The sequence below is a fragment of the Manacus candei genome, unplaced genomic scaffold (assembly GCF_025592945.1).
Source record: "Manacus candei isolate 608988 ecotype Guabito, Panama unplaced genomic scaffold, ASM2559294v1 h1tg000113l, whole genome shotgun sequence".
Lineage (NCBI taxonomy): Eukaryota > Metazoa > Chordata > Aves > Passeriformes > Pipridae > Manacus > Manacus candei.
In genome coordinates, this window is record NW_026138161.1 from 2,560,556 (window position 1) to 2,586,655 (window position 26,100).

The following is a 26,100-nucleotide window of genomic DNA, read 5'->3' on the forward strand; positions in this document are numbered from 1 at the left end:
GTATATATCATAGTGTCACATAATAATGGAATGGTTTGGGTTTGAAGGGAACCTTAAAGATCATCTAGTTCCAAGTCCCCTGCCATGGGCTGGGACACCACCCACTAGATTAGGTTGTATATGTTGTGTATTTATATGGCTGTATACATTAAAAAATTTTCCCTGGTGGGACAGAAGTGGATTCACAGTTTAAAAAACATAGATAAAAATAATCCAAGCAAAATTCTTGGATTTGCTTTTGAGTTCTCTGTAGTGCAGAGCTCACCATTGTGTTTTAGTTGATGTGAGGTACAGGAATAGATTCACTTCTCAGTAAACATATGTCCTTCTGCTGGGGTGGCTGAGTGCTGGCCAGGCTTGCAGGGACAGACAGCAGAGCGTTTAGTGCCCACGGCAAGACCCGGCTGCTTCACCGGTGAGCTGCAGAAATGATGCTTCAGCACTTAAACATTAAGCCAGCTGTTCCCTTTACTGCTGGCTTGGGTGTAAAGTGCTCTTGCTGTTTTACATAGTGGTCTGGCAGTATGAGGAAAGTGAGCTGGAGTGGGATCTGAGCCTGGCTGCTTTTGCTGTCGGCTCTCCGGGGTGTTGGACAGCCCCTGCCCTCTGCAAGAGATAACAGCAGCAAACTCTGCCCTTGTGGGGTTTGGAGAGGGGAACTGATTAAGATGCTGATCAGTTCTTCCCCTTGGCCTCTCCCTTTATATAAACTGTTACTCTTGGATCCCCCTGCACAGATTTAAAAAAACACAGAAAATACAGGCCAGAAGGCACCAAAAAGAATGAAGGGGGGGGGAAGGGAAAGGGGGAGAAAGATGCCAAGAACAGCATAAAAGGCAAAAGAGGAAAATGCAGCAGGGAATTGGTGATCGGCTGGAAAAGAGCAATGAGTAGGGGAAGTCTGTCTTCAAAGTCTCCATTTTAAAAAGTTTTAAGTCCGTAACTGCTCAGGCAGGAGGGGATGAATGTGTGATCACGGGCTGAGATGTGAGTGTGTGGCACCTTTGGCAGGAGCACCGAGGTCGGTCTCATCATTCCCAGATGCAGAAGTCACAAAGTGGAGAAGACTTGTGTCTCTGCCTGGGAGCTTGTACCACTTCTGGGCTTTGGCGCTGAAAAATGGCATTTGTGGTAGTTAGTTAGTGTGTTTCTGGGTGAATATTGGTCAGTTGATCATTGATAGTTACTGGTTTCATCAGTAAAATGTAGCTTTTTTGATCCTGTTCAGAGCAGCTGTCCTCTCACCCCTCAGTCATGGCAGCAGGGTTGTGAGCTCAAAAAAGAACGACAAGCTGCATCAAGTACGTTGCATAAATCGTGCTCTTTTTCATTGTTTTCCAAAGGTGTTTGTGGGACACATGTTGTTCCAGAAGAGGAACCTCTGTTACTGGTTTTCAGGGCAGTGTCAAGGTGTTCTTCAGTTCAAGAGCTTAATGTTCAGCTGTATTTATTTTGGGAGGTTGAAAGGGTTTTTTCTTAAGGGCTTTTTATGTTGCTGTGTAACTCAATGAACATGAGCTTACTTTTTCAAAGAAAACTCTTCAGAATCAGAAAGGCTTTCTTTATTGCTGGACTGGTTTTGTACTACCTACTTAAAAAATATATATATTGCAGGGAGGATTTCTGGAAAGAATGGAGAGATTAACTGTTTTTCTGATGCTTCAAGTTTAAGTTAATAAGTTTCCATGTCTGTTAGACGAGTGGTCTTAAAGGTATAACATTTAACTGGATATGAAATATGTGAATGTGGTTAGGTTAGATCCTCTGTGGGCTGTGAGGTGAAACAATAGCATTTGTTTCACTATGGATGTGCTCTCAGGAAAGCAGCAGGGTTGGTGGTTTGGGGGTATTTTTTCCGAAGTGGAAATTTAATTTATAAAAAATATGTTCAATATCTAATAAAAGTTTTGTGAGAGACGACTGACTGCAGGAAAAGCTTTTCTCATAATTCATTCCCATATATCATTAAGCACACAAATTTGAAATTCTGTTCCTGTGACGGGGTAATTGTTCTGCGACTGCCGTGTGACGGCGGCTGAGGCGGGAGGGCTGTCGGGTGTCAGTCAGCTGCTGCAGGACACACGTAGCACCTGAAGCTTGAGTCTCAGTGTGAGGAAATAGGCTCAGGCTCTTAATAAAGATGGGTTTGTAGTTCTGCACGGCGTTAAGGCCTGACCTTGTAGGAAAATCTCCTTCTGCCTACAGCAACGGGGATGAGCCCAATGCAGTGAGTGCAAACCAGCTGGAGCTGCTCCCAGCTCTTAATTTGCTTTGCTTTGTTAGAGGGTCCTGTTTTCCATAGACAGGAGTGAGGAAATAGCTGATGAGTTTGTACATCCCTGCTTTTGACCTTGCATAGCCACAGTAGTAGAGTATGTGGAATTTCTTTGTTTTCATTAAATCGTACCTTTTTCCTCTCTGCCCGTCATTTGCACCCATTTGGGCTTTGTCTCTCTACACTTTTTATAGTCCAAGTATGAGGAGCTGGCCAGTGGGCACTTTGCAGAGCCAAGGCTGTGTGCCCTGGCACTGCCAGGCAGCCTGGCGCCGGCCGGCAATGCTTCCCACCATCCCTCGTCAGCAGGAATGAATGTTTCTGGGAAGACGGGGCCTCGCTCTGCATGGTGTGGTGTGTTTGCTTTCTCTGAGGAACTAGCAGGCTGGAAACTTGGCTTTGGCTGGAGAGGACCCCTTAACCTTGTCTTGGCAGAAGGAAATAATAAAGTGACAGACTTCATTTGTCTTTATGCTGTATGTGTGGCCTCATGTGGTCCGTACACCCTCAGACTAAATCCTGGTGTCGATTTGGCACTTTGAAGGAGTAGGCTGTAATTTTCAAGGTGGCTTCAGATACAATAAAATAAAAACCATTTTCACTGAAATACAAGCATATACGTCATGTGTTTTGTGACCTTATTTCGTCAGTAAGTGCAATCAATTTTGCCCTGTCCTTAGGTGTTGTTTTTGTGGAATACTTCTGCTATGACGGCACACGATGATGCTACCGGAAGTGAGCGGGGGGGAACAGGAGCCCTCGGCAGCCATGGGGTGCATGCTGTGGGATGGGAGCATGGCAGGGAGGGCTGGCATTGCACAAAGAAGTGCCTTCTCTGGAGCAGTGAGGTTGGCAACAGCTTAAAACTGCCACGATAACCTCCCAGGCTGCTCCAGAGGGAGGCTCCTAGCCCCATATTAATAAAACTCGCAGTGTTACCTGCTCATGCGGCCCCACGGACTGTGCTCACACCTTGGTGCATGGTGTGTTCATTTGCACACCATCAATCCTCGTACTTCATCCTGCACTGCTGCTGCTGCTGCAGCATTTTCACATCCATTTCTCTTCCCTCCCCGATCTCTACTGCACTTCGTCTCCCTGGCACCGCTGCCGCTCCCCTCCCAGTTACCCACTTTTAATGACTGTTCTCTTCACGCCCCTCGGTAAATCAGTTATTTTCCCTTCCAGATGGGTTCGTGTCCCCTCTGATCAGCTAATCAATTATATTCTGGCACAGTTGTGCAGTGCCTTTTTTGATGCTAAGCTACCACCTTCCTTCCCTTCGCACTCCTTGCAGCTCCCAGAGTGGCACAGGCACTGCTCATCAGTTTGGGCTGCTAAAGTATTTCTGCCCCATTTGATCCCTGTGAGGATCTGCAGGAGCTTTCTGTGGCTCCTGTTGGGTTTAATCCCTCTCTGGAGAGCAGCAGTCAATCCCACTGTTTCTGATACCCTGGGCTCAGGTTTGTTGCTTAAGTGTTTTTGTAGCTGAAAAAGCATCTCCCAACTCTTTTCAGGGTTTGTTGTGCCCTAGCCCCAAAGTATTCCTTGAATACTGGAAGTATTTAGCATCTGGTGCTGTGCTGAATAGGTGGAAGGGTTCTTTGTTTCAACTCTTTTGGCTATGAAATTGTGTGATGAAGGGATATTTGCTGCATGGGACCAGAGCACCAAGTGCCTTCTATTATATCTGCTCTGGAGGATTTCCTGGGAAGTGTTCAGCCTCCATTTCTGTCTGTAAGGAAATCCTCTTATCTGGGCAGAGCAATAAATAGTACTGCCTCCTGTAATAGAAACAGAAAAACACATTCTTCATGTGGCTGTTTTTAAAAATGTGGGGTTTAAAATATATCGGCTGGAATGATTCTTCTGTAATAAATCCCCATAATAGTGTGCTGTGTATACATTTAACTAGCTGCACAGAGGTAGGGAGTGGGGGAGACGGTGTGTTAAAAGAGGGTTTAGTGTGCATTTAGTAATGACAAGAACAGTAAATAATCCTACAGGTTTACAAACCTAATCCCCAGTGTCTGATTGTAGCCCTTGTGTCTACTGGAGTCACTTGGAAAGACATTAAAAGGCTGTAAAGAGAGGGCTTTGGGGGAGAGTTTATTTTTAAATATTTGGGGAGCTGGCTGGGGTGATTGATGGTTTTAAGTGTTATGAATGGGGCTGATTCAGTACCTTGATGGAAAGCTCTAGAAGTGCCTGTCCTCCTCTGCTTGCTACAGAGATGTTAGGTGAGGATGGAATATGCTGGTCCTCGCTGTCTTGCTTTGCACTCTTCCTGATGGTCCTTTCATTTAACAACTGGATTTGTAGGGGAGGGTGGGAGGGGTGTTGTTTTTAATGCCCAACTTATTTTTTTGCCTGTGTCCTGCAGTAAAGTGGTTGTTTTCCTTAACAGAAGAAATCTGTGATGTCTCAGAGCTGTGCCACGTGATGCTACTGCTTTTAAATAAGCTTTTAAGAGGCTGGACCAGATGTTGGCCACATCTGTGTTTTCATTTTGTCGAACGTTTCACTTTGACCCTTTTATTAAAAGAGAAAATGATCATTTAGAAATTGTTTTGAGAAGTTTAGCAGCTGGGAAGATTTTTCTGGTATATAAAAAAGCAAGGGGTTTAGTTTCCATGCCCTGCAGTGAGCTGGTATAGCATCAAGCAGACGGATATTTGTGACAGGTAGGGTCTACTCCTGTTGGAAACGATTGCCATGGAAATTTTCTTATCAAAATTGATGTGTTCTGTTTTGAATTGGCGTTCTGTAACAAAACAAATTTTTTTTCCTCAGCTAAAGCATTAAACTAAGGATTTGAAGGCACCTTCTCTTCTGAAAAACCCATTTAATGATTGCCTATCGCTTTGGCAGGAAAAAGGACAACTTGCAGGCAGGGGGATATCCTGCAATTACTCCCTCCACTGCTGTTATGGGGTCTAAGAAATGCTTATTACATGTAACTTCTGGATTCTTCTCTACAATTTACCAGTTGGAGAATGAGTTTTCCATCCCTGTTGCTAATTGATGCAATGAGAAAAACTAGCACCTAATTCGGTAACAAGTTATATTTGAAATGACAAGTGAAATTGTTCATGGTGCCTGAAATTACATCATTTTCAGTCTGGCATGTTAGGGCTGTGTAAGGGAACAGACACCTACTGTACTGTGACACATTAAATTTTAAACCTCTGATCCAAAAATATAGCAGGGTATAGGAAGAGCAAGGTGTATAATGATGAAAAGCAGTGGCAGCTTGATTTCAGTGGGATATATAAGATGTTTTGGCAGTTTTTATAACAAATAATATTGGGATCAATTTTATGTGAAGTTGAGCAGTTCTGTCACCACTTCCAAATTTTGGTTTTCTAACCTATGATTTTCAGAACTTAATAATGATTTTCAAGGTTGGCTCCCTTTTTCTTTGTCCCTAATTCCAAACCTGTGCAGAGGGTGTGGACAGCTCAGTTTACCTGGTGCAACGAATATGGAAGAAAAATAAATCCTGTGTTTGTGAAGGTAAACCAAACTGAAAATTGGGATCTCAGCTCTGGCAGGAGAGATGTGCAGTGCTATTTTCCAGAATACCCTGCACTCCTGTGGGTGATTCCTCTCCACGCTTTGCATGATTATGCTTTTAAAAAAAAAATTCCAGTGAATTATACTAAAAGGTGGCAAACCACAGGTGTGTATTTTGTCACCTTGCTTTTCCTTTCTGTCCTTCCAAGCCAGGGAGTGCTTGGCCATGTCCTGTGGTTGCATCCCAGCCTGGCTGGTAGTGGGGTGCCTGCATGAGGAGCTGCTGGCACTGCTGCAGAAAGTTCTGCTCTTACTGCACTATATAGAGATCAGACCAGAAGAAAAGCATGTGTACTGATCAATTATATAGTTATAAAATCTTTTACACTTTTAAGATATTTTGGGGGAAAGAGGTTGTAAAGTAAGTCTGGTGCCTGGGACTAACGTGCAATTAATTTCTAAGTGTAACAGCAATGAGAAATGTTCCTTAAGACCTTTTTGGTCATATTAGCACCACATTATCTGAATTGGTAAAGTTGGTATTGCATTTATGAGACAATCTTAGGAAAAAATCCAAGTGTAGTGTTATGGAGGGCTGGAGCACCTTTCCTGTGAGAAAAGGCTAAGAGAATTAAGATTGTTCAGCCTGGAGGAGAAAGCTTCAGGTGAGCTAAATGCGGCCTTTCAGTACCTAAAGAGAGCTGGAGAGGGACTTTTTACAAGGGCCTGGAGTGACAGGACAATGAGGCATGGCTTTAAACTGATAGAGGTTTGAGACTGGATATTGGAAAGAAATTCTTTACTTTGAGGGTAGTGAAACACTGGAACAGGTTGCCCAAAGGAGCTGGAAGTGTTCAAGGCCAGACTGGATGGGGCTTTGACCAGCCTGGTCTAGTGGAAGGTGTCCCTGCCCATGGCAAGGGTTTGGAATGAGATGGTCTTCCAACCCAAACCATTCTATGATTTTATCATTCTGTGATTCTATGCTGTTCCTTGTGACTTGGCATTTTTTTGGAGGTAAAACCCATTTTCCTTATGATGTGGTGTGGAAAGTTTAAAACTTTCTGTTGGTTGTTTAAGGTGGATTTTGAAAAGACATTTGTAAGCGCTCGGTGTCTGATACCAGTCAGTGTCTGTTGAGTTGAGCATCCAGACCCTTTGCACCACCTCAGGAAGCTCAGCCTCTATCCCTAATGAGGTGTTTTGGTTGGATTCACAGCCCTGTGATTTCATGTGCTTCAGGCAACTGGTTTAAACTCCTGAGTTTTGCCAGGCAGAGCATTGTTTGCGTCTTCTGGGAGTGCTTGTATTTCCAACCTTTGCTTGTTTTACTGTTTGGTTGCCACTGGCTGCTGTTGGATCAAAGAACTGCTGCTGCCATCCCCCTCCACCGGTCCAGAGCTGTGCAGGAGCACCAGGCTGGGGAATCAAACCATTCAAAGATCTTAGTTTGTGGGAAGGCACATCACCAGTACTGGGGAGTGGGAATTGTGAAGATGTCAAGCTGATCTGCACCATTTTGGTTTTAATTTGTTATTGCAGATTGTTGAAACTTAATTTGTTTACCTTTTTTTTCTGCAAGTAAACCGGTTAGGTCATCTCTTGTTTGATCTTTGTACGATGTGATGGAGATGACCAAGAAGATTGCTTCATTCCCCAGCATAAGTCTTTGTTGAATAATTTGTTTTCTTCTCTACCTGGATACATTAATAGCGTATTACTACAGTACTCTAATGTGATATGGAAAATCAGGTTTTGCTGCTGTACACTGTACCAGTCCCAAATTAGGCCTCAGTTCTGTGCTGTTATGCTTTTTAATGGACAGAATATTTAAAAATTTGTTTTCAGAAGTCTTAATAACTACCAAACTACCAAAATTGCAGTGAAATTGTAATTACAGAAAGTGGAGAAGAAAGCCATCATGTGACTGTCGGCATGATGTGTTATTCAGTGGTCAGTGCTGCTTCTCTGAAAACAGAAGATACTTTCTAAGTCATAATTTACGGAAAAATTACTGACCTATAGGCTCTGACAGAGAAATTCTTGTTATGTTGAAAGAAAAATGGTCATCTTTTAAAATGGTTTCCTCAGCTTCCTGCTGAACATTTGTAGCTGTAAATTAAAATGGGGGGAAAAAAGATGACTGGAAGTCTCTGGCAGATTTTTAGCACTGAAGAAGGCTGTGCTGATTCCCGAATTTCAAATTAATTCAGTGTGGTGAATTTGTGCGTTCGTGTACCTCCATTCTGAAAATACTCAGCAACACATTAAACCTCCTGGATGAAGGTGGAAGGATGCAAATCTCTGAAGGACAATCCTGAAGTGTTACATTACTATGGAAAACTTGAGTTGTGATGAATTTTGAGCAAACGTGGCTGATTAAAATGTGTTCTTTTCTGTAGGTGAGAATATGGGAGACGGCGAATTAGATCTGAGTGGGATCGACGACAGTGAAATAGATCGGGTAAGGTGCCCTCTTATCCCGAGTGTCTCCACGTCTGGATATCTGGGAAAGACAAAATGGTTCTTACCTGGTTTATCCTGTCCCTTCAGCTGCCTCTTCTCTCTGATCTGTAGAGGGGTTTGAGCGATTTCAGTGATCTGAGAGCAAAACTGATGCTCATGCAAACGCATGAATTTGTTGTTCCTTGCCCAAGTTATATATAAATACACATATGTGGGACTGCTGCTGCTGCTTGCTCTTAGCATTCTGGAATAATTAAGTTTTAGAATGTCTTTTATTCTAAAGGAGGACTTTTAAAAGTTTGGTGGAGCTCTAAATTCATTATTTAATTAGATATATTTAAGAAGATTATTAGATAGCTATATTGTTTAATAAGATATATTCAGCATAGGAGGCTGCCATGGAAACTAAACTGTAGAACCAGCATGTACAGCTTCTGTGTCCTTCCAAAGATTTCTGTAATGTTTTCTGGATATATTATTATTTGTGTGGCAGCAAAAAACACCCGTTACCATTTAGCCTGAGCAGGACAGACACATGACTGCAGAAAATGGCTTGTTGGATGCCACAGAGCAGGTCAGTGCTTGGACACATGACAGTCCAGCTCTCCTGATACTGAGCCTGACGCCCTCTCCAGCCACCACTCTGGTTTACAGTGTCATTGGAACAGATAATGGCAATGCTAAAAACTCCTTTTGGGGTGCAAAGTCATTGAGAGTGATGAGGTTGCACAAGGGTTACTGGTCTCTAAAACGTTGCTGGTGATGAATTGACTGTAACTGTGAAGTGGGGCTTGCTGGGTTGGGCTTCAGTGTCTCATGATTGGAATGGATGCGGAATGGAGGGAGTGGGAATGCTAAAGTTTTCCACTATAGCCAGTCCATAATTTAAACAATCACAGGGGAAGAACAAGCACATTTTCTCCTCTTCCTAGGCTCTGTGATGAGGTCATAACTCTGCTTTTATGACTTCATGTTCATTTCTATGGCAATAGACTGTAATACTGTGAGCCCAAGATTATGAACTCTCTGAAAGCCTAAGCAGGATGAATAACTGAGATAGGAAGAAGTGGGTTTTACTGTTATGGTCCACTTTTAATAGAAGCAGATGAAAGAGTAGAAATATTGGTCTTATAAACCAGGACTTGCACAGCCATTTGCTCGCCTTGTTTGCCCTCCCTTGTTTGCAGGAAGGACTCCTGCCTGCATTAGTTTAATTTGACTAGAGTTGTTTTTCTTGTGAAATCCTAGATGTACATTTTACTTGGAGAAAATCTCAGATGTTCAGGCCCAAAAGATGGAGAAATCTCAAATTGTTTTCTTGCACTTAAACATCGTTTCACAAGTCTTGGGTGCACTGCTTAAAATTAAAGTGTCTTGTTCATGACGGATGGCCTAATTTGTCTTTGTTCTGCAGAAACTCTTCACTCCCAAACAGCACTGACTTTTGTTTCATTGATATTTGAGCTAAATACTGGGTTAATTTTTACATTTAAGTAATTTACAATTAAGTAATTGCTACCTATCTCTTTATTTATTTCTGTGATTCATCTGAATAGTCCTAGATGCATTTTACAGCTCCATTCTCACTAATGATGTTACTGAGACTAAGTGGAGTTAACTGCAAATAAGCCTGGATGTGGTTACTGAACCCAACTCTCTAAAATCTAGAGGACTAACGCTCCAGCAATCTAAGCTGGTTTCCTTTCACACAGATGTGGCCATTGAACTAATAATCTCAGTAACTCTGCCTAAACCTTGGCAGAAACCTACCCAGAAGACACATGTTTCTGTTTTGGTCACACAGGGCAATGGTTCCCGCTCTGTTTTGAATTACAGACCACCATCAACACACAGAATTACTTGCAGACAACCATATTGTCAAAATAACCTCTCGTATCATCTGAAAAAGATCATAAACCCAGGATCGTTTTTGGTTAATTACAGACCATGTACAATGAATCCTGGATGGTTTTTGGTCACCCCATCATAGTTTGGAAACCAAGCACTGTTTTTTAAAAACAGGTTGTTGCTTTTACCAGCTTTAGAAGTTACTAGAACTGCTCTCTGATTGTCACATCTCACTCATTTCTTTTATTAATGTATTTTTAAAAATGGAATATGAATTGACCTTGCCAGTGGTTTTTCAGTTCAGTTTTGCTTTATGGTTTTCAATTTGATTTCTGAAAGTAGATAAACTTGTTTTGTCTTTTAGTATATACTTAACGAAGCAGAAGCTCAGATAAAAGCAGAGCTGTGGATGAAAGAAAATGCAGATTATTTGAAGGAACAAAAAGGTAAGTATGTAGGACTGAAATTCTCCTTTTGGCTGGTGTTGCTGAAATATGCAGTCTGTATAATCTTCATGCTGGTTACCCTTTTGTCATCTTTCAGAAAAGGAAGCAAGAATAGCAAAAGAGAAAGAACTTGGGATTTATAAGGAACACAAGGTATTAAACTGTGTGTTAATTGTGTCTGTTTGAAAATGTTCTGGAAATTCATGACATCTGCTGATCAGCTCCCTGTAGGATTATGGGCATACTGGTACAGGTCACCACTGAACGAGCAAAAGCTATTGTATCTCTAGCTGTTATTGAATTACAAAGCTATATTTTTTCAGGTGGTGAGTAAAACGCTTTCTTGCCCAAAATTTTATTTTTAAATTGCTATTATGAGAAAATTCTGTGCATGTCAAAGTCAGAGCTAGCTCTTTGCATTTATGATTGCTGTTCTAATTGCTTGCTTATTAAAATACAGGTCTTAAGACATGCCTAATTTTTTTTTTAACCTGTGCATGGGGAATTTGTTTGTACTTGCCATAACTTCAGTGGCTTTCTTTGCTCTTACAATAATGATTTCTTTATGAAGAACTGAACAGATCCTTGTTGCAGTCACTTGAAGGAGTATTTTGTTCTACCTTTCATAAAGAATGCGACAGTTATGTTAACAAATGGCATGTCCTGTCTCCATGTTTAGCAGTTTAAACAGCCTAATTGGCCGTATATTCACGATTTACAGCATTAGTATTTTGTGTAATTGAGCAAGTGACAAGTCAAATCGTCCACATGCAACTAAAATCCATGTTAGTTTTTAGTGCATATATCCTCTATCTTTTTTTCCGACTAATGCGAAAGACAGAGTTTCCTGCTTCCCTTAGGTATTTCAACAATAAAAACAAAACCAGACAATGAAACACTGTTTTATACTTCAGAGTTTCTCATTCATCCTGAGCTCACGCAGACGTGGCAGTCTACCAGCAATTTTCAAAATTGTATAACTCGTTGGCACCGCCAAGTAGCCCGAACACCCACTTTTTTGTTCGGACAACACAGGAGTTTTTTCTCTAACCCTGTATTGTTTCTGACAGCTCGAGTAGAACTTGATTAATGTGGTGCTTTCCAGTTTCAAGGTAGCACTTGACCCATGTAGGTAAACAGAGGGGCTATTATCCATTAAAAAATAAATCTCCTGCAGAGCTTGGTGTTAAAACCTTCCTTTGAAAAGGAAAACGCCAAATGAGAAACAGAGATTCTGGGGTGGTTGTTTTTTTTTTTTTTGTACCTCCCCAGGCATGGGACATGGCTGGAAATGTTCTCTGGTGTCATTTCTCGTTGCCTGGCTCTGCGCAGCGTCAGCCCCCGCAGCCCGTGCCTGGGAAAGGCACTTGTCGGTGACGTTGCCGCAGTGCCCGTGTGTCTGCAGCCTCCTGCTTCCCTATCCGTCGGTGTTAATGCCAGTCCATGCTTAGAAAGCTGCTGCTCATGTTCTTGGCCTTTTCCAGTGAGGAGGAGGAGTTGGGTAGATGCTTTCCCACGCCGCTTTCAGACTTGATATAAACCAGCGTTGCAGCTTCGATGCAGAGTTGTCAGTGCTTAGGGGAGTCGTGACCCAGCTTCACTCTAAAGGCAGTTTTAGCAGGGGAAAATCTTTATTTCCATGCTGGGTAATGCTATCAGGGTCCCTATTCCTGTAACAGGAGTTCACTCCTCCCCCCCCTTTTTTTTTTTCATGCATGCGAAATGGCCCATCCTTCTTCTCTGGCAGCATTGCAGATCCTAAGTAAAGAATTTGTAATACACTGGGCATTTGGCAAAAAAGCAAACATTTATCTCTCAGAGAAAAGAAATGCTTTGGTCCCGTTGAGTGGCAGGAGAGGGAGCGCTGGCTTAGCCTGGGCATGTCACCTGCATCCCCACCTCAGCAGCACCTGAGCCGGGACTGCTGCTCTGTAACTTGCCCCTCTGCTTCATGGAAACTTTGTTTGTATCTACATCACTAATTTTATATTTTAATTAAGCCAAAGAAATCTGCAAAGAAGCGGGAGCCAATTCAAGCCAGCACAGCAGGAGAGGCAATTGAAAAGATGTTAGAACAGAAGAAAATCTCAAGTAAAATTAATTATAATGTGCTAAGGGACCTGAACAGCAAAGGAAGTAACACAACAAAGAAAGAGGATGACAACACTGATGACAGCCCCAACACCAAGAAGCTGTCAAGAAGAAAATCTATTGCCAATAGGAATATAGCCAACCCTGTAAACAGTGTGGGAAAAAGGTACTGCAATTGTTCATTTATATCTCTGTCTGTGAGACTGTCTATGTATCTTTCTGAGCCAGACAATGTAGGGACTGAAACATTTGTTTGAGGCTGAAATAATGTTGGGGCTCTGTTTTTATTTATTTTGCCTGCAGTGTCATGGCGACACCTTATTTACAGTTCAGCTTTCAGAGGTCTGCTTTGGTGTGGAGTTAATCATCCTGAAGCCAAAAAAAAAAAAAATCAATGGAAATTCATAAATGTGAATCATTAAGTCAGGGACACCTTTTCTTCATAAAATCCTGACATTTGCTATCCTTCCTTTAAGTTGTCTGTATCAGCTGACGCAAGACTAAATGTTCGAAAGCTTTGGCTTTTTGCTTGATTTGAAAAATACAGTTCCCATCTGTTTTGACAGCTAACTGCTTTGATTAGCTTTTATTTTAGGTTTTTTCCAAACTTTTGGTGTTAATTGATGACACAAATATAAAGCTTTACAGTAAATATGCTTGTTGGTTTTCTGGTCTCTATTCAAAATATTTTACAGTGCCATGAAAGCTCCTGTTTTAATGAGTAAAATATTCAGCTTGCTGGGCAGATTTATAGTGTGCTGTAAAGTGTATAAGGAGGTTGATGTGTCCAATCTTCAATATTCAACTATTTTATCTGTCCTAAGTTTATGAAACCACGTTGATCTTCATTCGAATCATTTTGATGTATAGTAATTTCTTACTTAGATGTTATTTATTTACTGCCTAAAAGATAACATTTTTTTTGCTTCCAGAATTATAGGCCAAACCCCACAAGGAAATTTTGGTATTTAATTCTGAAATATAAATTGATGTCTTGGCACTGTAGTTCAGATTTAGGCATGTGTTGCAAATGGGTAAAGGACCAGGAAGGGCAGGAGGGCAACCACCTCTAGGGTGTGAGAAATAAAGAAAGAAAGGGATACGTGGGATACCTGAAGACATGAAGCTGGGAGGGATTGTAAGTGTAAGTCTCTCAGAAGCTAAGCAAAATAAGGATTAGTAAACCTAACCCCTTATTTTGACTTCACAGCAAGGCCAGAGACACAGGCTTCAGTTTTGGCTGAGAAGCCAAATGCCAAAGCCACTGGCCCCACTGTCACCAGGATACAGGTTTTTGCAGTGTATCAGACATACTTTCTTCTTTATTCTCTGTTTTTGTCTTCATCCTTGTTCAACTTCTCACTCTCCATATCAATATCAATCTCCATATCAATAGCTTTGCTTTCCAGTTCTTATCACACTGTGGATTTTAGTCTCTATAGTTACTGCTCATTGGTGGTGTATGATCCAAGCATGTAAGTTTTCCGCTAGTCAAGGACAGGGAAGATGCATTGGGGGTTAATTTAACAGCATTTTGCTTATGCTTTATTTTCAGTTTACAGGTATTAATGAGTGGTATTTCTGGCATTTCTAGGAAACTATGGCTAATTCTGTTGTCAGGAATGCAGTGCTAGATAGGAAATAGGGGCCGGGCAGGATCCTGGTTGCATTTCAGAGCTCAGCAGTGACATCCATCTCGAACTGCTTTGCCACATCCCAACCTTGTCACTTCTGAGGTTTACAGAAATGCTGGGCCCTTGGAAATCCTGTTGAAGTCAGCATGTTAAACTCTTAACAGGTGTTAAACTCCTTGGAAAATCATGCCATAAATATTTAATTTAACAGTGGTGCAACTTGAAAAGGTTTCTAAATAAATACAAATCAGTATTTTCCAAAAGCAGCTAATAAAACGTGTTTATTTTTCCTCTTGAGAGCCTAAAGTACGTCCTTAAGATGCATAACAGAGTTTCCTGATGATGATTAGCAGATCTCAGATACAATGAATTTTGCAGCAGAACACTTCAGAGGAGGTTGAGTGTATATGCAGATAAGTGAGTTAAGAAGATTTTGCACTCCTGAAGTAGGCAGTGTTCATGCTTAAATGTTATCAAGGACTTGGCAAACATTAGTTTGGGGTTTTTTTACAATTAAAGATTTATTACATGCTTTTGATTTTTTTTGCTAGTAGTCTAAATGCCATGCCTTTTAAATGGCATGCATAAATTTGCGTGTTCTGCATTGTTCTTATATGCTGAGCTTTCATCACCTTTGTTCAGCATTGTTCCTCTGAGAAGTGAATGGCTAAATATTTTCCCAGGGATACAAAAATCATGGTAATTTATGTGCAATTAATAATAATAAAACCCCTGAACATTGATCATTAGAATAATGAGTGAAGTACCTGATGTATATTTTTCCACGAGCCATTTACAGAGAAAAAAATCAGATGATTTGGGTTGGAAGGGACCTTAAAGATCATCTCTAGTTTTGATGTGTAGTGATTTCCAGTCCTGCGTGTTTACCTTTATATATCTTAAATATTTAGTAAGCTGCATTGACTGCAGTAACACCATATGAATAACAGGCTTTGAGCTGGTCATTCAGTTTATCAGAGTTATAGTCTGATTTTTAGGAGTTCTTGTTTTAGTCCTGATCACAGTTAGAAGGTGCCAGTACAAGGAGTACCAAGTTACAGGATAGAAAAAGAATACTCATTCTTGGTGATGAAAGCAGCGCTTCTGTAAAGGTATAAAATTAGGAAAGTGTTTCTTTTATGTAGAGAGATAAATAAATATCTTTATTGCTTTCCATTTGCAAGCCATTTTATGTGCCACACCAGGTTTGGACAGATGATACAGTCAGGTTTGTCACATGTCTTAGAATCATCTTCATATGCAGTGTGTAGCACCCTGGAAATAGGAAGTTCATCTTCATGTCCATCTTTCTAATTATCCCTTGCTATAAAATACTCTGTGTTGTTACTTCCACCCAGAGGACTTTAGATATCCATAAAAAATTGGTTACCCCAACCAGACATGGTGCAATATCTGGGTGGTTTTTCTTTTTTTAATATAACATAAAGTAGCAGTTACAGTGTTCATCAGTTAAAATATTGGAAAAGCATTTGTTTCCTGATGTGATAACAATAAGCAAATTTTACAGTCTTGTAAAAAGTTGTTGATTTGCAAGAAATTTATAAAGAGCTGGAATGCTAGGCATGGTCCCAGGAGCAAGCTTAAACTGGATAAGTCTTTCAGTTGGTGGCCCTTTTATTAGAGCTTTGTTGCTACTATAATCACTTAATGGTTATTTGGATTCCAAAGGCGATATAGTTTTATCTACATCTTATTTCATAAAAAAATCCTGATTTTGAAATCTAAGAAATGTGTGGTATTTTCTGCAGTTTTGTTAGGAAGGTACTTTCAAATAATTCTTCCAAAGATCATGCAGGTTTCTCCTGTTTAGGTGGGTAGATATTATGGACATCAGTATTTTCAGAAGCAAACTGGGGTTTTGACATGAACTTTTTGAGCTTTAGAAAAAGCTGTGCTTTCCTCAGACACATCTCTCAGAATTAAACTGAGGCTATACTTATTATATCTGTCAAGATGGCAGAAGACTAGTAATGATAATGTAAGTAATTTTAGGAAATTTTATGTTGTGTAAATGTATTTCATTCCATTTCTTAATGCATTTTTGTTCCAGTGAGTGTCACGACTGGTGCTTCATATGCAAAAGCCTTTTCATTCTCAGTGTGTTGAAGATGTGGCACAGTGTATGTTACCATAATAGATGTTTCAACTCTGATTTCAATTACCAGTTGCACAGTTTATCTTCACTAATGTCTTCTGTGCATATGAAGCATAAGAATAATATGTTGAACTCTGAGAAAAGAACAATAGCCACTTCAAGCTACTTAAAATCTGAACTACAATTAGAGCTGTGCCATGCACTGGAGCACTTCAAGTTCAATAAAAAGGGTTTTTAGGACTGGAAGCTTTTGGTTAGAAGCTTAATAATTTATTTTATATTTACTTGAGCTGAATCTTACAACATTACATGTAAAGTGAAATGTGTTGTACCAGGAAAATGTGGGAACAAGAAAGCTTTCAAGTCACTACTTTTAAGAAATTTTAAGCCTGTTTCTTGCTATGTGCTTGAAATTGGTAATGATATCAGAAAAGACAGGATCTATTATCAGGGGACTAAATATGTCAGGTTAATCTCCTGAAGAATTTGCCCTGGAAGAAATGAAGCAGGACTGTGAAGCGCAGTGGAATCCACTGTAATGAAACAAGGTTGTTCTGAATGGAACCGTACGAATATATAATAGCCAACCAAATCATGCCTGCTATGAGTATGACAAAAGCCCTTGGAGGAGATCTCAGATCTGATTAGATTTAGAAATTCACCTCCAGATTCTCCCCATGCTCTCACTTGTATTGACTGACTTTCTGTTTTGCTAGTACACACTGGTGCATGGCTCCACCTGTGCTTTAGAGCCGTGGGATCTGGGTATTGGGAACCGCGCGCCTTCAGCACCAGGGACTTGTTCTGCTGCTCAAGTTCCTGCTCCAGCATGCACTTTTTCATTTAACATCTGCTCCAGCTACATTTTTATTGACTTTTCAAATGGGCGTCACAACTCAAAAAATCTCCTTTTTTGTTAGGGAGAATGTATGTGATGCTTTTCTACAGCCTAGCATTCGACATCTCATTTACCCTGATAAATTACTTGCTGCTTTCTTGACTCTAATGGGAACCACATCTCCCTGGAGGGGAAAATATGGGGAGAAGACTAATCTTGGTGCTTTGGAGGAGCCTCACAATGCCACGCTGCCGAGGGAGCCTGGGGAAACAGTAAGGGACCTTCAGCTGGCTCCTCCAGCTTCCATCCTTGTTTATAGTTGGCCCTTTCTGGTGTCCAGGATACTCCTCAAGGTAGGAGGTTGTTTTGATGTCATTGGCTTTGCCAGATTGGTTTTGGTGACAGTGTAGCAGGAAGGGGACATAACCCAAACCAAATTCTGTGAACAGTACTATTAGTTTGTTTTATATTACTAGAGTGGTGTTTGTGGAGGGGAGGAGCATCAGCTCATGTTTTCCACATTACTCAGGTCAATCCAAACCAGAGCAAAACAAAGCTCAGCTTGAATAATCTGAGGGATTTCTGGGTGTCTTCAAAACCTTTTATTGGTTAGACCCAAGTGATTATTAAGGTTAGAACACTTTTGATTCACTATATCAAGAAGAGAGTTGTTGGTTCAGAATCTTTTTTTTGTTAGGAAAAATGATATTGCGGTAATAGTTTAAAAATTTGGGAATGAGTATCTTAAAAGTTCCTCAACTGCAGCTGGTGCAGTGGAGTGTGATGGGCTGATGGATGTCTGCAGCCAGTCCTACAGCTTGGCAATTTGTGATGAAGCAGAGCTTCTGAAGGGGGACAGATCCCTGTGTTAGAATCCTATAATCATGAAGGTTGTAAGAGACCTTTAAGATCATCCAGTCCAACTGTCATGTTTGATGGATATGAAGCTTTGAAAGAGAGTCTTTTCCATGCTCACTTTGGTGGTATGCATTCTCTGTGCAAATTGGCCTTTTGAGATGGGATCTTAAGAGTGGTTTTATATGCTTTAATTTTCCACCATATATTTTTATTTCTCAAAAGTGCCTTCAGCTTTTTGTCTAATTTACTTTCGATATCCTGTTTTTCTCTCTGCTTTGAAGTCTGTTACAGGGTTTGGAATTCATGTGTATTTACTCTGAGATAATAATTTTTATTTCTTGTCCTGTGCTGCTTTAGGCCTTCTCTTTATATGTGACTAAAGTGCTAACACCAATTTCCCAGCTGGAATAAAATTCCTTATGGAAGATACTGGGAGTAGTTGCTGAGATGGTAATTGGGAGTTTATTCTATAGCTTAATTATTATTTGGTTGGTATTTTTGGAGTTTCCTCTGGAAGCAATCTCTTGTTGGCTGCAGGATTCAGACTAGACTGTGATTCCTGGGTATGAATGTTCATGTGGTGGGAGCCTTCCCGTGGAGTGTGTGGAGTCAGCTTTTGGTCTGAATATTGTGTACGTGGTGAATACATTTTCTAACCACTTTGACATAACTGTTTTCTTATGTGATCTGCTCTTCGAGAGTTTCTTAGGAGTGTAATTTTATGTGTGTTTTTGCTTTGCTGTGGTATATAATCATTTAAATCAAAGGTTAATCAAAATTATTAGTCATTTTGAACAGGAAAACGGTGACATTTGATAAGTACCTCCACTTCAAATAAATCTTACCAGTATTTTCCAGTCTTGTAACTTTTAGAGGGACAGGCTCGTACAAATTATGTTTAGTATTTTATTTACAAAAAGCAAAGCCAAGAAAAAAATGAATTCAAGGCTTCCAAGGTTCTGCTTTTCAAGTCATGCATCTCCTTATTAAAGTTAGCTGTTTTGGGGGAGAGCTTCCCGAATGACCTTGAAAGGAGCTGACACATGCGTTTACTTGTTCACAGTTGATTAGAGGAGTGGATCTGCTAAAGCCTGTAGTGTTGTAACCTGGCTAATGCTGCAGGTTGCTGCTGTTCCTATGAGCTAAGAAGCCTTTTGTAATAAAGAGATAAATCAGAGGCAAGAACAGGAAAGAAATGGATCTGACCCAACATGTTTTAAAATGAGTATGTGGGGTTTTTAACTTCTGAACACTGAACTGTGATGACCAGCAGCCTTTCCTTCTTCAGTAAGTGAGGGCACAGGAGGAAAAAAACATTGCTTCTGCATATAACACCACATCCCAGAGAGGATGTGAAGTTAAGCAAATGCCACTGAGAGACTGAGGAGGTAGGAACCAGCACATGATCCAGGGCATGATGTGGCAGGTTATCCCTTTGCCCTCAAATTAATTTCTCTTAATACTGAGATAGGACAGAAAAATGGGGAAAGAATTAATTTTTTTTTCCCCAAAAAAATCCGAACCAAAAAACCCACAACAGTTCCCCAAACGTGCCCTTCCAGAAGCTGGCAGGTGTTTGTCAGGATTTGATGTTTATTCTGATTACTCAAGCTATTTTGAAGATGAGTTCCCCTGATACAATAGCATTTTTATTTCACATCTGTCGGGCTTGATACCCCTGAAAATACATCTGCATTAAACTCTGAAACATGTATGGATAGTGTTTTGAATGGCTGTGCTCTGCACCATTGGGAAAGGAGCTCCTCTCCAACCATTGCCTGGCACAGCTTGCATCCCCAGCCTGCTGCAGGAGCTGCTTCTGCCACTCATTCTGTTATCATTCCAGCAGTAATTCCAGCATCTCAGACTTTTTTGTCGAGCAGCATTGGTTCTTTAGGGTGAGGGTACTAAAAATCTCATTCCTTCGTCCCTCAATCCTTTCCTTCCTTCTGCAGGAGGTGAATTCATTTCCCCCTGTTCTGCCAGTGAGTCAAGAGAAACAAAATTAAAGATTTTCTAGCTTGTTGTGTTACTAAAATGGAGTATTCTTCCTATAAAATTCCAGTTTGGGATTCAGTAGTTTCTGAATATTGGAATAACATACCAGAATTTCAGTATGACAATTAACTCACCTGTATCGTCACTCTCTAAAATATAATTGGAGAAAAATGCCCCTGGATACCTTAATGATAGGGGAAATAATGTAAAGAAGTCTTCTTGATGTGACCTTTACCGATTTTTTTAAGTTCAGTGATGCCACAAATCATCTCTAGTTGTACATCATTGGTTAAGAGCTTTCAAATTTTATAGTAAAGATTTTTAACATTGTCAGGATTTAGTTTAGTGTAAGGATAAGGGAGCATGGTCTGCTGGGACTGCAGAGGAGTGTTCCTGAGGTGTCATTTACTGGGACTTACGAGAGCCTTTGAGAAAGAGAAAGAGAGAGAGAGAGAGAAACCCTTTAAGATTGAGTGAGGACACATCTAGGGTTGTGTGTGTGTTTCAGCAATAACAAGCATCTACCAAATCCAGTTCTTGGTTCCATTTTCCTCAAACTATTAGAATGCCTTCAATTTAAAACTAAAAAGGCATTGATCCGGCTCGACCTCGTGGCCCAGACCCAGGTCAAGTCTCCTTATTTTTACAGCAGCTTTCTTGTTTGTTTAATATAAATTGGTTATTGCTTTTCTGCCTCCCACTCAAGAAAATCATCTCCTTGTCGGATTCCTGGGGAGGTCGACTGGGCAGCCCAAAAATGCAGAGGGGATTTTTGTGACCGAAATAATTTTGTCGTGCGTTTTAAGACCAAAAAAGAGCAATTTCAGCCCAGAAGATAATTTTGTGTGACAGTTGGATTGCCAGCTCCTTGTTTATCTATGTTCTCATTTTCAGGTTGGTTATAAGAAAAGTCTCTGCGAGCTTTTTTTTCTTCCAAATGACACCCAGTGGCTCTAATGGGAGACTTAATATAAATATGTATGTGCAGTCTCCTGAACTTTATAGCGTGTTAGCAAAACCAGTTATATGTGTTGCGGGGGTGAGGGGAGTGGGAAGAAACAAAAAAAATTGGAAGTGTGATATGTCTTGTTATCAAACCCTGGAGGTGCATGTCCTGCTGTCATGGCTGAGGGGACTTCAGCACTGTGAAATGCTCATTCTCAGTCTGTAGATTTTTCTGATTTATTTTTTCTTTTTTTCTTTTTTTTTTTTTTTTTTCACGGGTGGAAAATGCTTGGTTTCTGAATTGATTTTCCTTTTACCCTTTTCCCAGCAGGGTCTTCTTGTTGATCTTCACAGTGTATGTCTGCTCATTTTTCTAGTATAAACCAACTCTGATGTGTTTTAGATTTGCCAGTTGAGTTGAGTCTTCAATGAATATTTGTAAAATGTTGAAGGAAAAGGAACAAAACAAACAAAAAGTTAACTTTTCCTCACTGCAGTATGGCATACATTATTTTACCAAGGCTAATACCCAAGCTGGCAGAGCAGTCACATGAAGCTTCTTGTTCCTTGCTCTGTGCAGGCACTTCCAGACTCAACGGCTGGCAACCATTGTGTGGTTCTGAGTGCAGTTCTTTCACCATAGCTGGGTAAAGCACTGGAAAGTTACAGCAGTTTGTTGCAAAACTTGAAGTACTTTTTGTTCACATAATATTTAGCAGGATCTACATAATTAGTTTTAAAATTGGCCGGTGTGCTGTAACTTAGTCATTTTTGTAAGTGCTGTTCCATTACCCGATGATGCTTCTGGTGCACTCACTGACTTCAATTTTACCTTGCTGCGGTTGTTACTAAATATGGGATGAAACATTCTGAGATAACTTCTAAATGTGGTCTTGGAAGATATATGCAGCAAATTTAACTTTTTCTTCTGTTGTTGAATTTGCAATTTATTGTGAGTCAGAAATCTCTGCCCAGCATTTTCCCCTTCCTCCAGTGCAACATGAGGATACAATTGAACAAACCCATTGCTGTGTTTAGGATATGCAGGAACCAAGGACACTTCCTGACCTGCTCTAGAGCAGCTCATACTCTTCTCTCCTACAGACCTCTTCCTTGTGACCTACAAAGTATGATGGGAGGAAACCACTAACTTTTACATGCATTTTAGTCTCCCTCCATGTTTCACACTTGAATAGAAATTTGTGCTGCCACAGAGGTCGAATAGGAAGGTACAGAGTACAGCATCTATGGACCTCAGGAACTGCCATCCTTCTCCCAAGTGCACATGCAAGTGGAGAACCTCTTGCCCTGAGTGCTCTTCCAAGGCATTGCTTGGCTCAGCAGCTCTCAAAACCTAGACAATTTGAAATCTTTCCATCAAGCAGAACTGTGATAGCTGGGAAGGAAAGGATACAGTGAGGCTATTACAGCCCAAGTGATGTGGTGCAATAGACTTGAAATTTTTGTTGATCCTCAGAGGTGAGTGTAACCTTGCTGAACTGGAGCACTGGAAGATGCTTGGACGTGGAGAGCACTCTCAGGCCACATACAGAATAGCAGTGCCAGACGTGTACTCAGTAGTCTGTTATCTCTTTATTCAGAAACAGGTTTAGATGTGGTATTTATGTGAAAGAAATATATGCTGTTACAGCACAGTGTTCTTTAAAGAAGTTATCAACATATTTAATCTGAGTGGTTTGAGATACTTAATCTGAAGTATGAAGGACATGCATACAGATTTGAAAGTGGAATGAAGTGGCTGACATATTTATTTTGTAAGGTTATCTTTGCCTGTCTACAGGGGTAACATAGTAGTTTTAATAGCAAAATGGCTTTGCACACTTCTGCAGTGATTTTATCGTGGAACAATAAAGAAACAAAATAATTTGGAATCATAACTGAAACCTCTTTTACTCAAGTTTAGTGAGATAATCGTCAGATTAAAGCTGTAGTTGAATCAGTCAGTCATCTGAGGAATTAATAACGGAGATTAAAGTCAACAGTGAATCAATTTATTAGATGAATAGAAGCAAGACAGAAATCAGGGTAGTTTAAAACATATGACTGGCTATTACAAGGCAACATTGGCTGCTGCCTAGTTCTCGGAGACAGAGATGGGACCAGAGTCCAGTCTGGGCTTTAGTAAGTCAATGCAAGGGTTAATTCTGTGCCTGGAGGTGGCACAGAATTAATTCATTAAAGGTGGTTTAGACACTTGTTCTTTTTCCTGCCAAATGAACGGTGTGCAAGCAATATTGGCTTAAAAAAATTGATATGCAAATATAGCACGACTTAGACATGTTTGCACTTCATTCATACCTGTTGAAATATTACAGAGAAAAAACGATGGGAACAGAGCAGAAGAAAGGTGAACTGCTTTGTGTAGGTTGTTTGTGGAACAAGGTGGGTGGGAGAGCAGCTTGGGTTGTTTATATCACTGATGGCTGCCTACTGTGGACTTTTTGTGTGGGAATTCATATGTACCTTCTGTACCTTCTGAGCCCACTCCTCCTCCACCTCCTTTTCCACTTCTGGACACTGTCCAGGAGATTAGGATCATTAATGGCTCTTGGTGATGTGGCAATGCAAAAAAACTACTGTTTGCCAATGTGTTTATTCGTTGCCACACCTCTTCAAACCATCTAAATGCAGTGGTGAGTTAAGAGCTTTCTTGGCCTAAAACCTGATCCAGTCCAGTTGTGATTTTGAACTTTGAGCAATCTGGAATATAAAAAATTGTTGGACCTTACTATCAGATTACACGTAACTTAGTTTTCAAGTCAGAACATAAATGCTCCAAAAGTACAAGAGAGAAACTTGCTGAGAAAGCTTTAGTCTCATCATGGGAAAAGTTCAGAGTATATATACCTTAAATTTTCATAAATCCCTGTAGGAATAAAACTACTTTTTATCCATGCATTCCTATTTTTATTTTCCTGTTATTTCTGAAAATATTTTTGTTCCTTTTCAAGAGCAAAGCACTGGGGTAATGAAAGCATTTTGTTTAACTGGATTTCATACATTGATCTTATATGGCTCAGAGAGACTGTGTCATACATTTCATGAAAATAAACCTAAATACCAATACATAAACTCTAGAAGCATGAAATGACAATACTTAATTCTGTTATATTATTAAAAAAAAAAGCAACGGGGGAGGGGAAGCCATTCAGGGCAGAAAGACAAAGGAAGGGCTAATTAAGGATTTAAAGCCACTGAGGTTTGGTTGGAGGGGGGTTTTGCAACCAGTGAACTGAGTCGAATGTAAAGTGTGGTGTGTGTAAGCCAAAAGGAATCATAAATTCTGTGTGATGCAAAATAACTTCATAGCAAGTGACTGAGTAGCTAGAGAGATCTTGGATGGAAGGGAAAGGTTTCTGTAAAAATAAACTTCATCTCCCTGACCTTTGCTGACCCTGGCTGCCTCTCTCTTAATCTAACCTGAAGAGATTAGAAAAACTCTAAACATCAAAAGGAACCGTAGAGCTATTGTCTCCCAGAGTCCCATTGTGTTCAGGAGTGATTTCCCAGGAAGCAGCAGCCTGCTCCTGCTCCAGAGCCTTCCCCCCGCTGGCACCAACAATGCGGCCCTGGCTGTAGGTCAGGCTGCCCATCTCAAACCCTGCCTTGGAAAAACAACCCACCACTCTTGACATGATGGATGGGAAACCCGACTCCAGCATTCGTTTGCCCAAACTTGTTTGGAAGATTTGCTGGGTTTACTGAGTCAACATTTTTCAGGTGCTTCCTGTGCTTTATTCAGGAGTGGATAAATAACTCTCATTTTGCTCAGCCACAGACAACACAGATGTAATTAAATCACATTAAAAGTTTGTCTTTCCACGTGGTTGAATCCTCAGCTTCTGGATTTTTTTAATATATATATTCTTATGTGTGCATATATATATATATATGTCTGTATATATATAAAACCACAAGTTTTACAGAAAAATTTCTTTAAATGGCTGTTGGAGGAAAATGCAGGTTTCATGCATTTATTTCTACCTCACGGGGAGAACTGACAACATTTTTGAGATCTTATGATTACTAGGCTGTAGTTTTCTGCTAACTTTGGGTCACAATTTAAAACTACTCCTTAAAGCATAAGGAAATCTTAAATTATGAAGCAGTAGGAAATCCTGAGATCCGAGGCATTGAGTGGGCTTGCAGTATAGTATATATTCATTATTTTGTTGCTACTTCAGTAGCTCACAGGTATTAAGCACAGCATTACATTAACTTTTTGGTGAAGTCCAGACACTAGAAAACTCAAGTTTTATGGTTCAGCGTTTACTGATAGGATTTGCAACTGAGAGAAGTCCAGACTTCTGATGGTTTTTAAAGAGTGCTTGTGAGAGGCCAGCCACAGGAACAGATGCATTTTTGTCTAAATTACTTTCTCTCTCTTTCCAATTTCTGTATCTTCTGATTTAATTTTAAAATCCATTTTAAAGCAAATGAAATAGCTAAGGCTTTTTCTAGCACAGTAATCAAGAGCTTTAATACTCTACCTCTCTACATGCCACAGTTTCAAGAGCTGATGTTTATGGTGCTGTTGCCTGTGCTGGGCAAGGTGTTTGTCTACACTGTGGGAGCTGTAGTGGAGCAGGGGGTACCCATTTCAGGCTCTACTTTCAAGTAATTTTAAAGGTTGATGAAGATTTTCAGGCTTTTATTGTAAGACTTATCTTTTCCTAAAGCACACTCAGCAACAGAGCTCCTCTCGCCACTGTGCTCTGCTCCACATCGCAGCTCCAGAGATATCTGGCCAGCTTCCAGTTTAAATTCACCTAATAGGGTAAATCTGAAATGATTTAAACACTCTCAATTTGCCACCATAACCAAAAGGGTCAAAGCCAGGAGCTGTAGAAGCACTGATATTCGAGAGAATTTTTTAAAGTGGAATTTAGACGTAACCGCTTTAAAAATGTCATTAAGATGAGATAGGGAATGCTTTAGGTAAGTGATTTCAGCCGCCCAAATCTTCTATTAATGGATCACCTTAAGATTTTCTGTACTGTAACATACCTGGAGCTGGAGTTTGTTCCACTGACCTCTGTGGACTTCAT

General features: G+C 40.4%; 1 protein-coding gene across 2 annotated transcripts in view; it reads left to right on the plus strand.

Moving 5' to 3' along the window:
• The window catches only part of BRF1 (BRF1 RNA polymerase III transcription initiation factor subunit), a 175,295-nt gene that overhangs the window by 119,070 nt on the left and 30,125 nt on the right, over positions 1 to 26,100 (plus strand). For both annotated transcript variants that reach the window (XM_051769943.1, XM_051769944.1), the window contains 4 exons: positions 8,194 to 8,255; positions 10,470 to 10,551; positions 10,649 to 10,704; positions 12,552 to 12,808. In XM_051769943.1, coding sequence (XP_051625903.1) covers positions 8,194 to 8,255; positions 10,470 to 10,551; positions 10,649 to 10,704; positions 12,552 to 12,808 — 457 coding nt within the window. The remainder of the gene's footprint in view (positions 1 to 8,193; positions 8,256 to 10,469; positions 10,552 to 10,648; positions 10,705 to 12,551; positions 12,809 to 26,100) is intronic.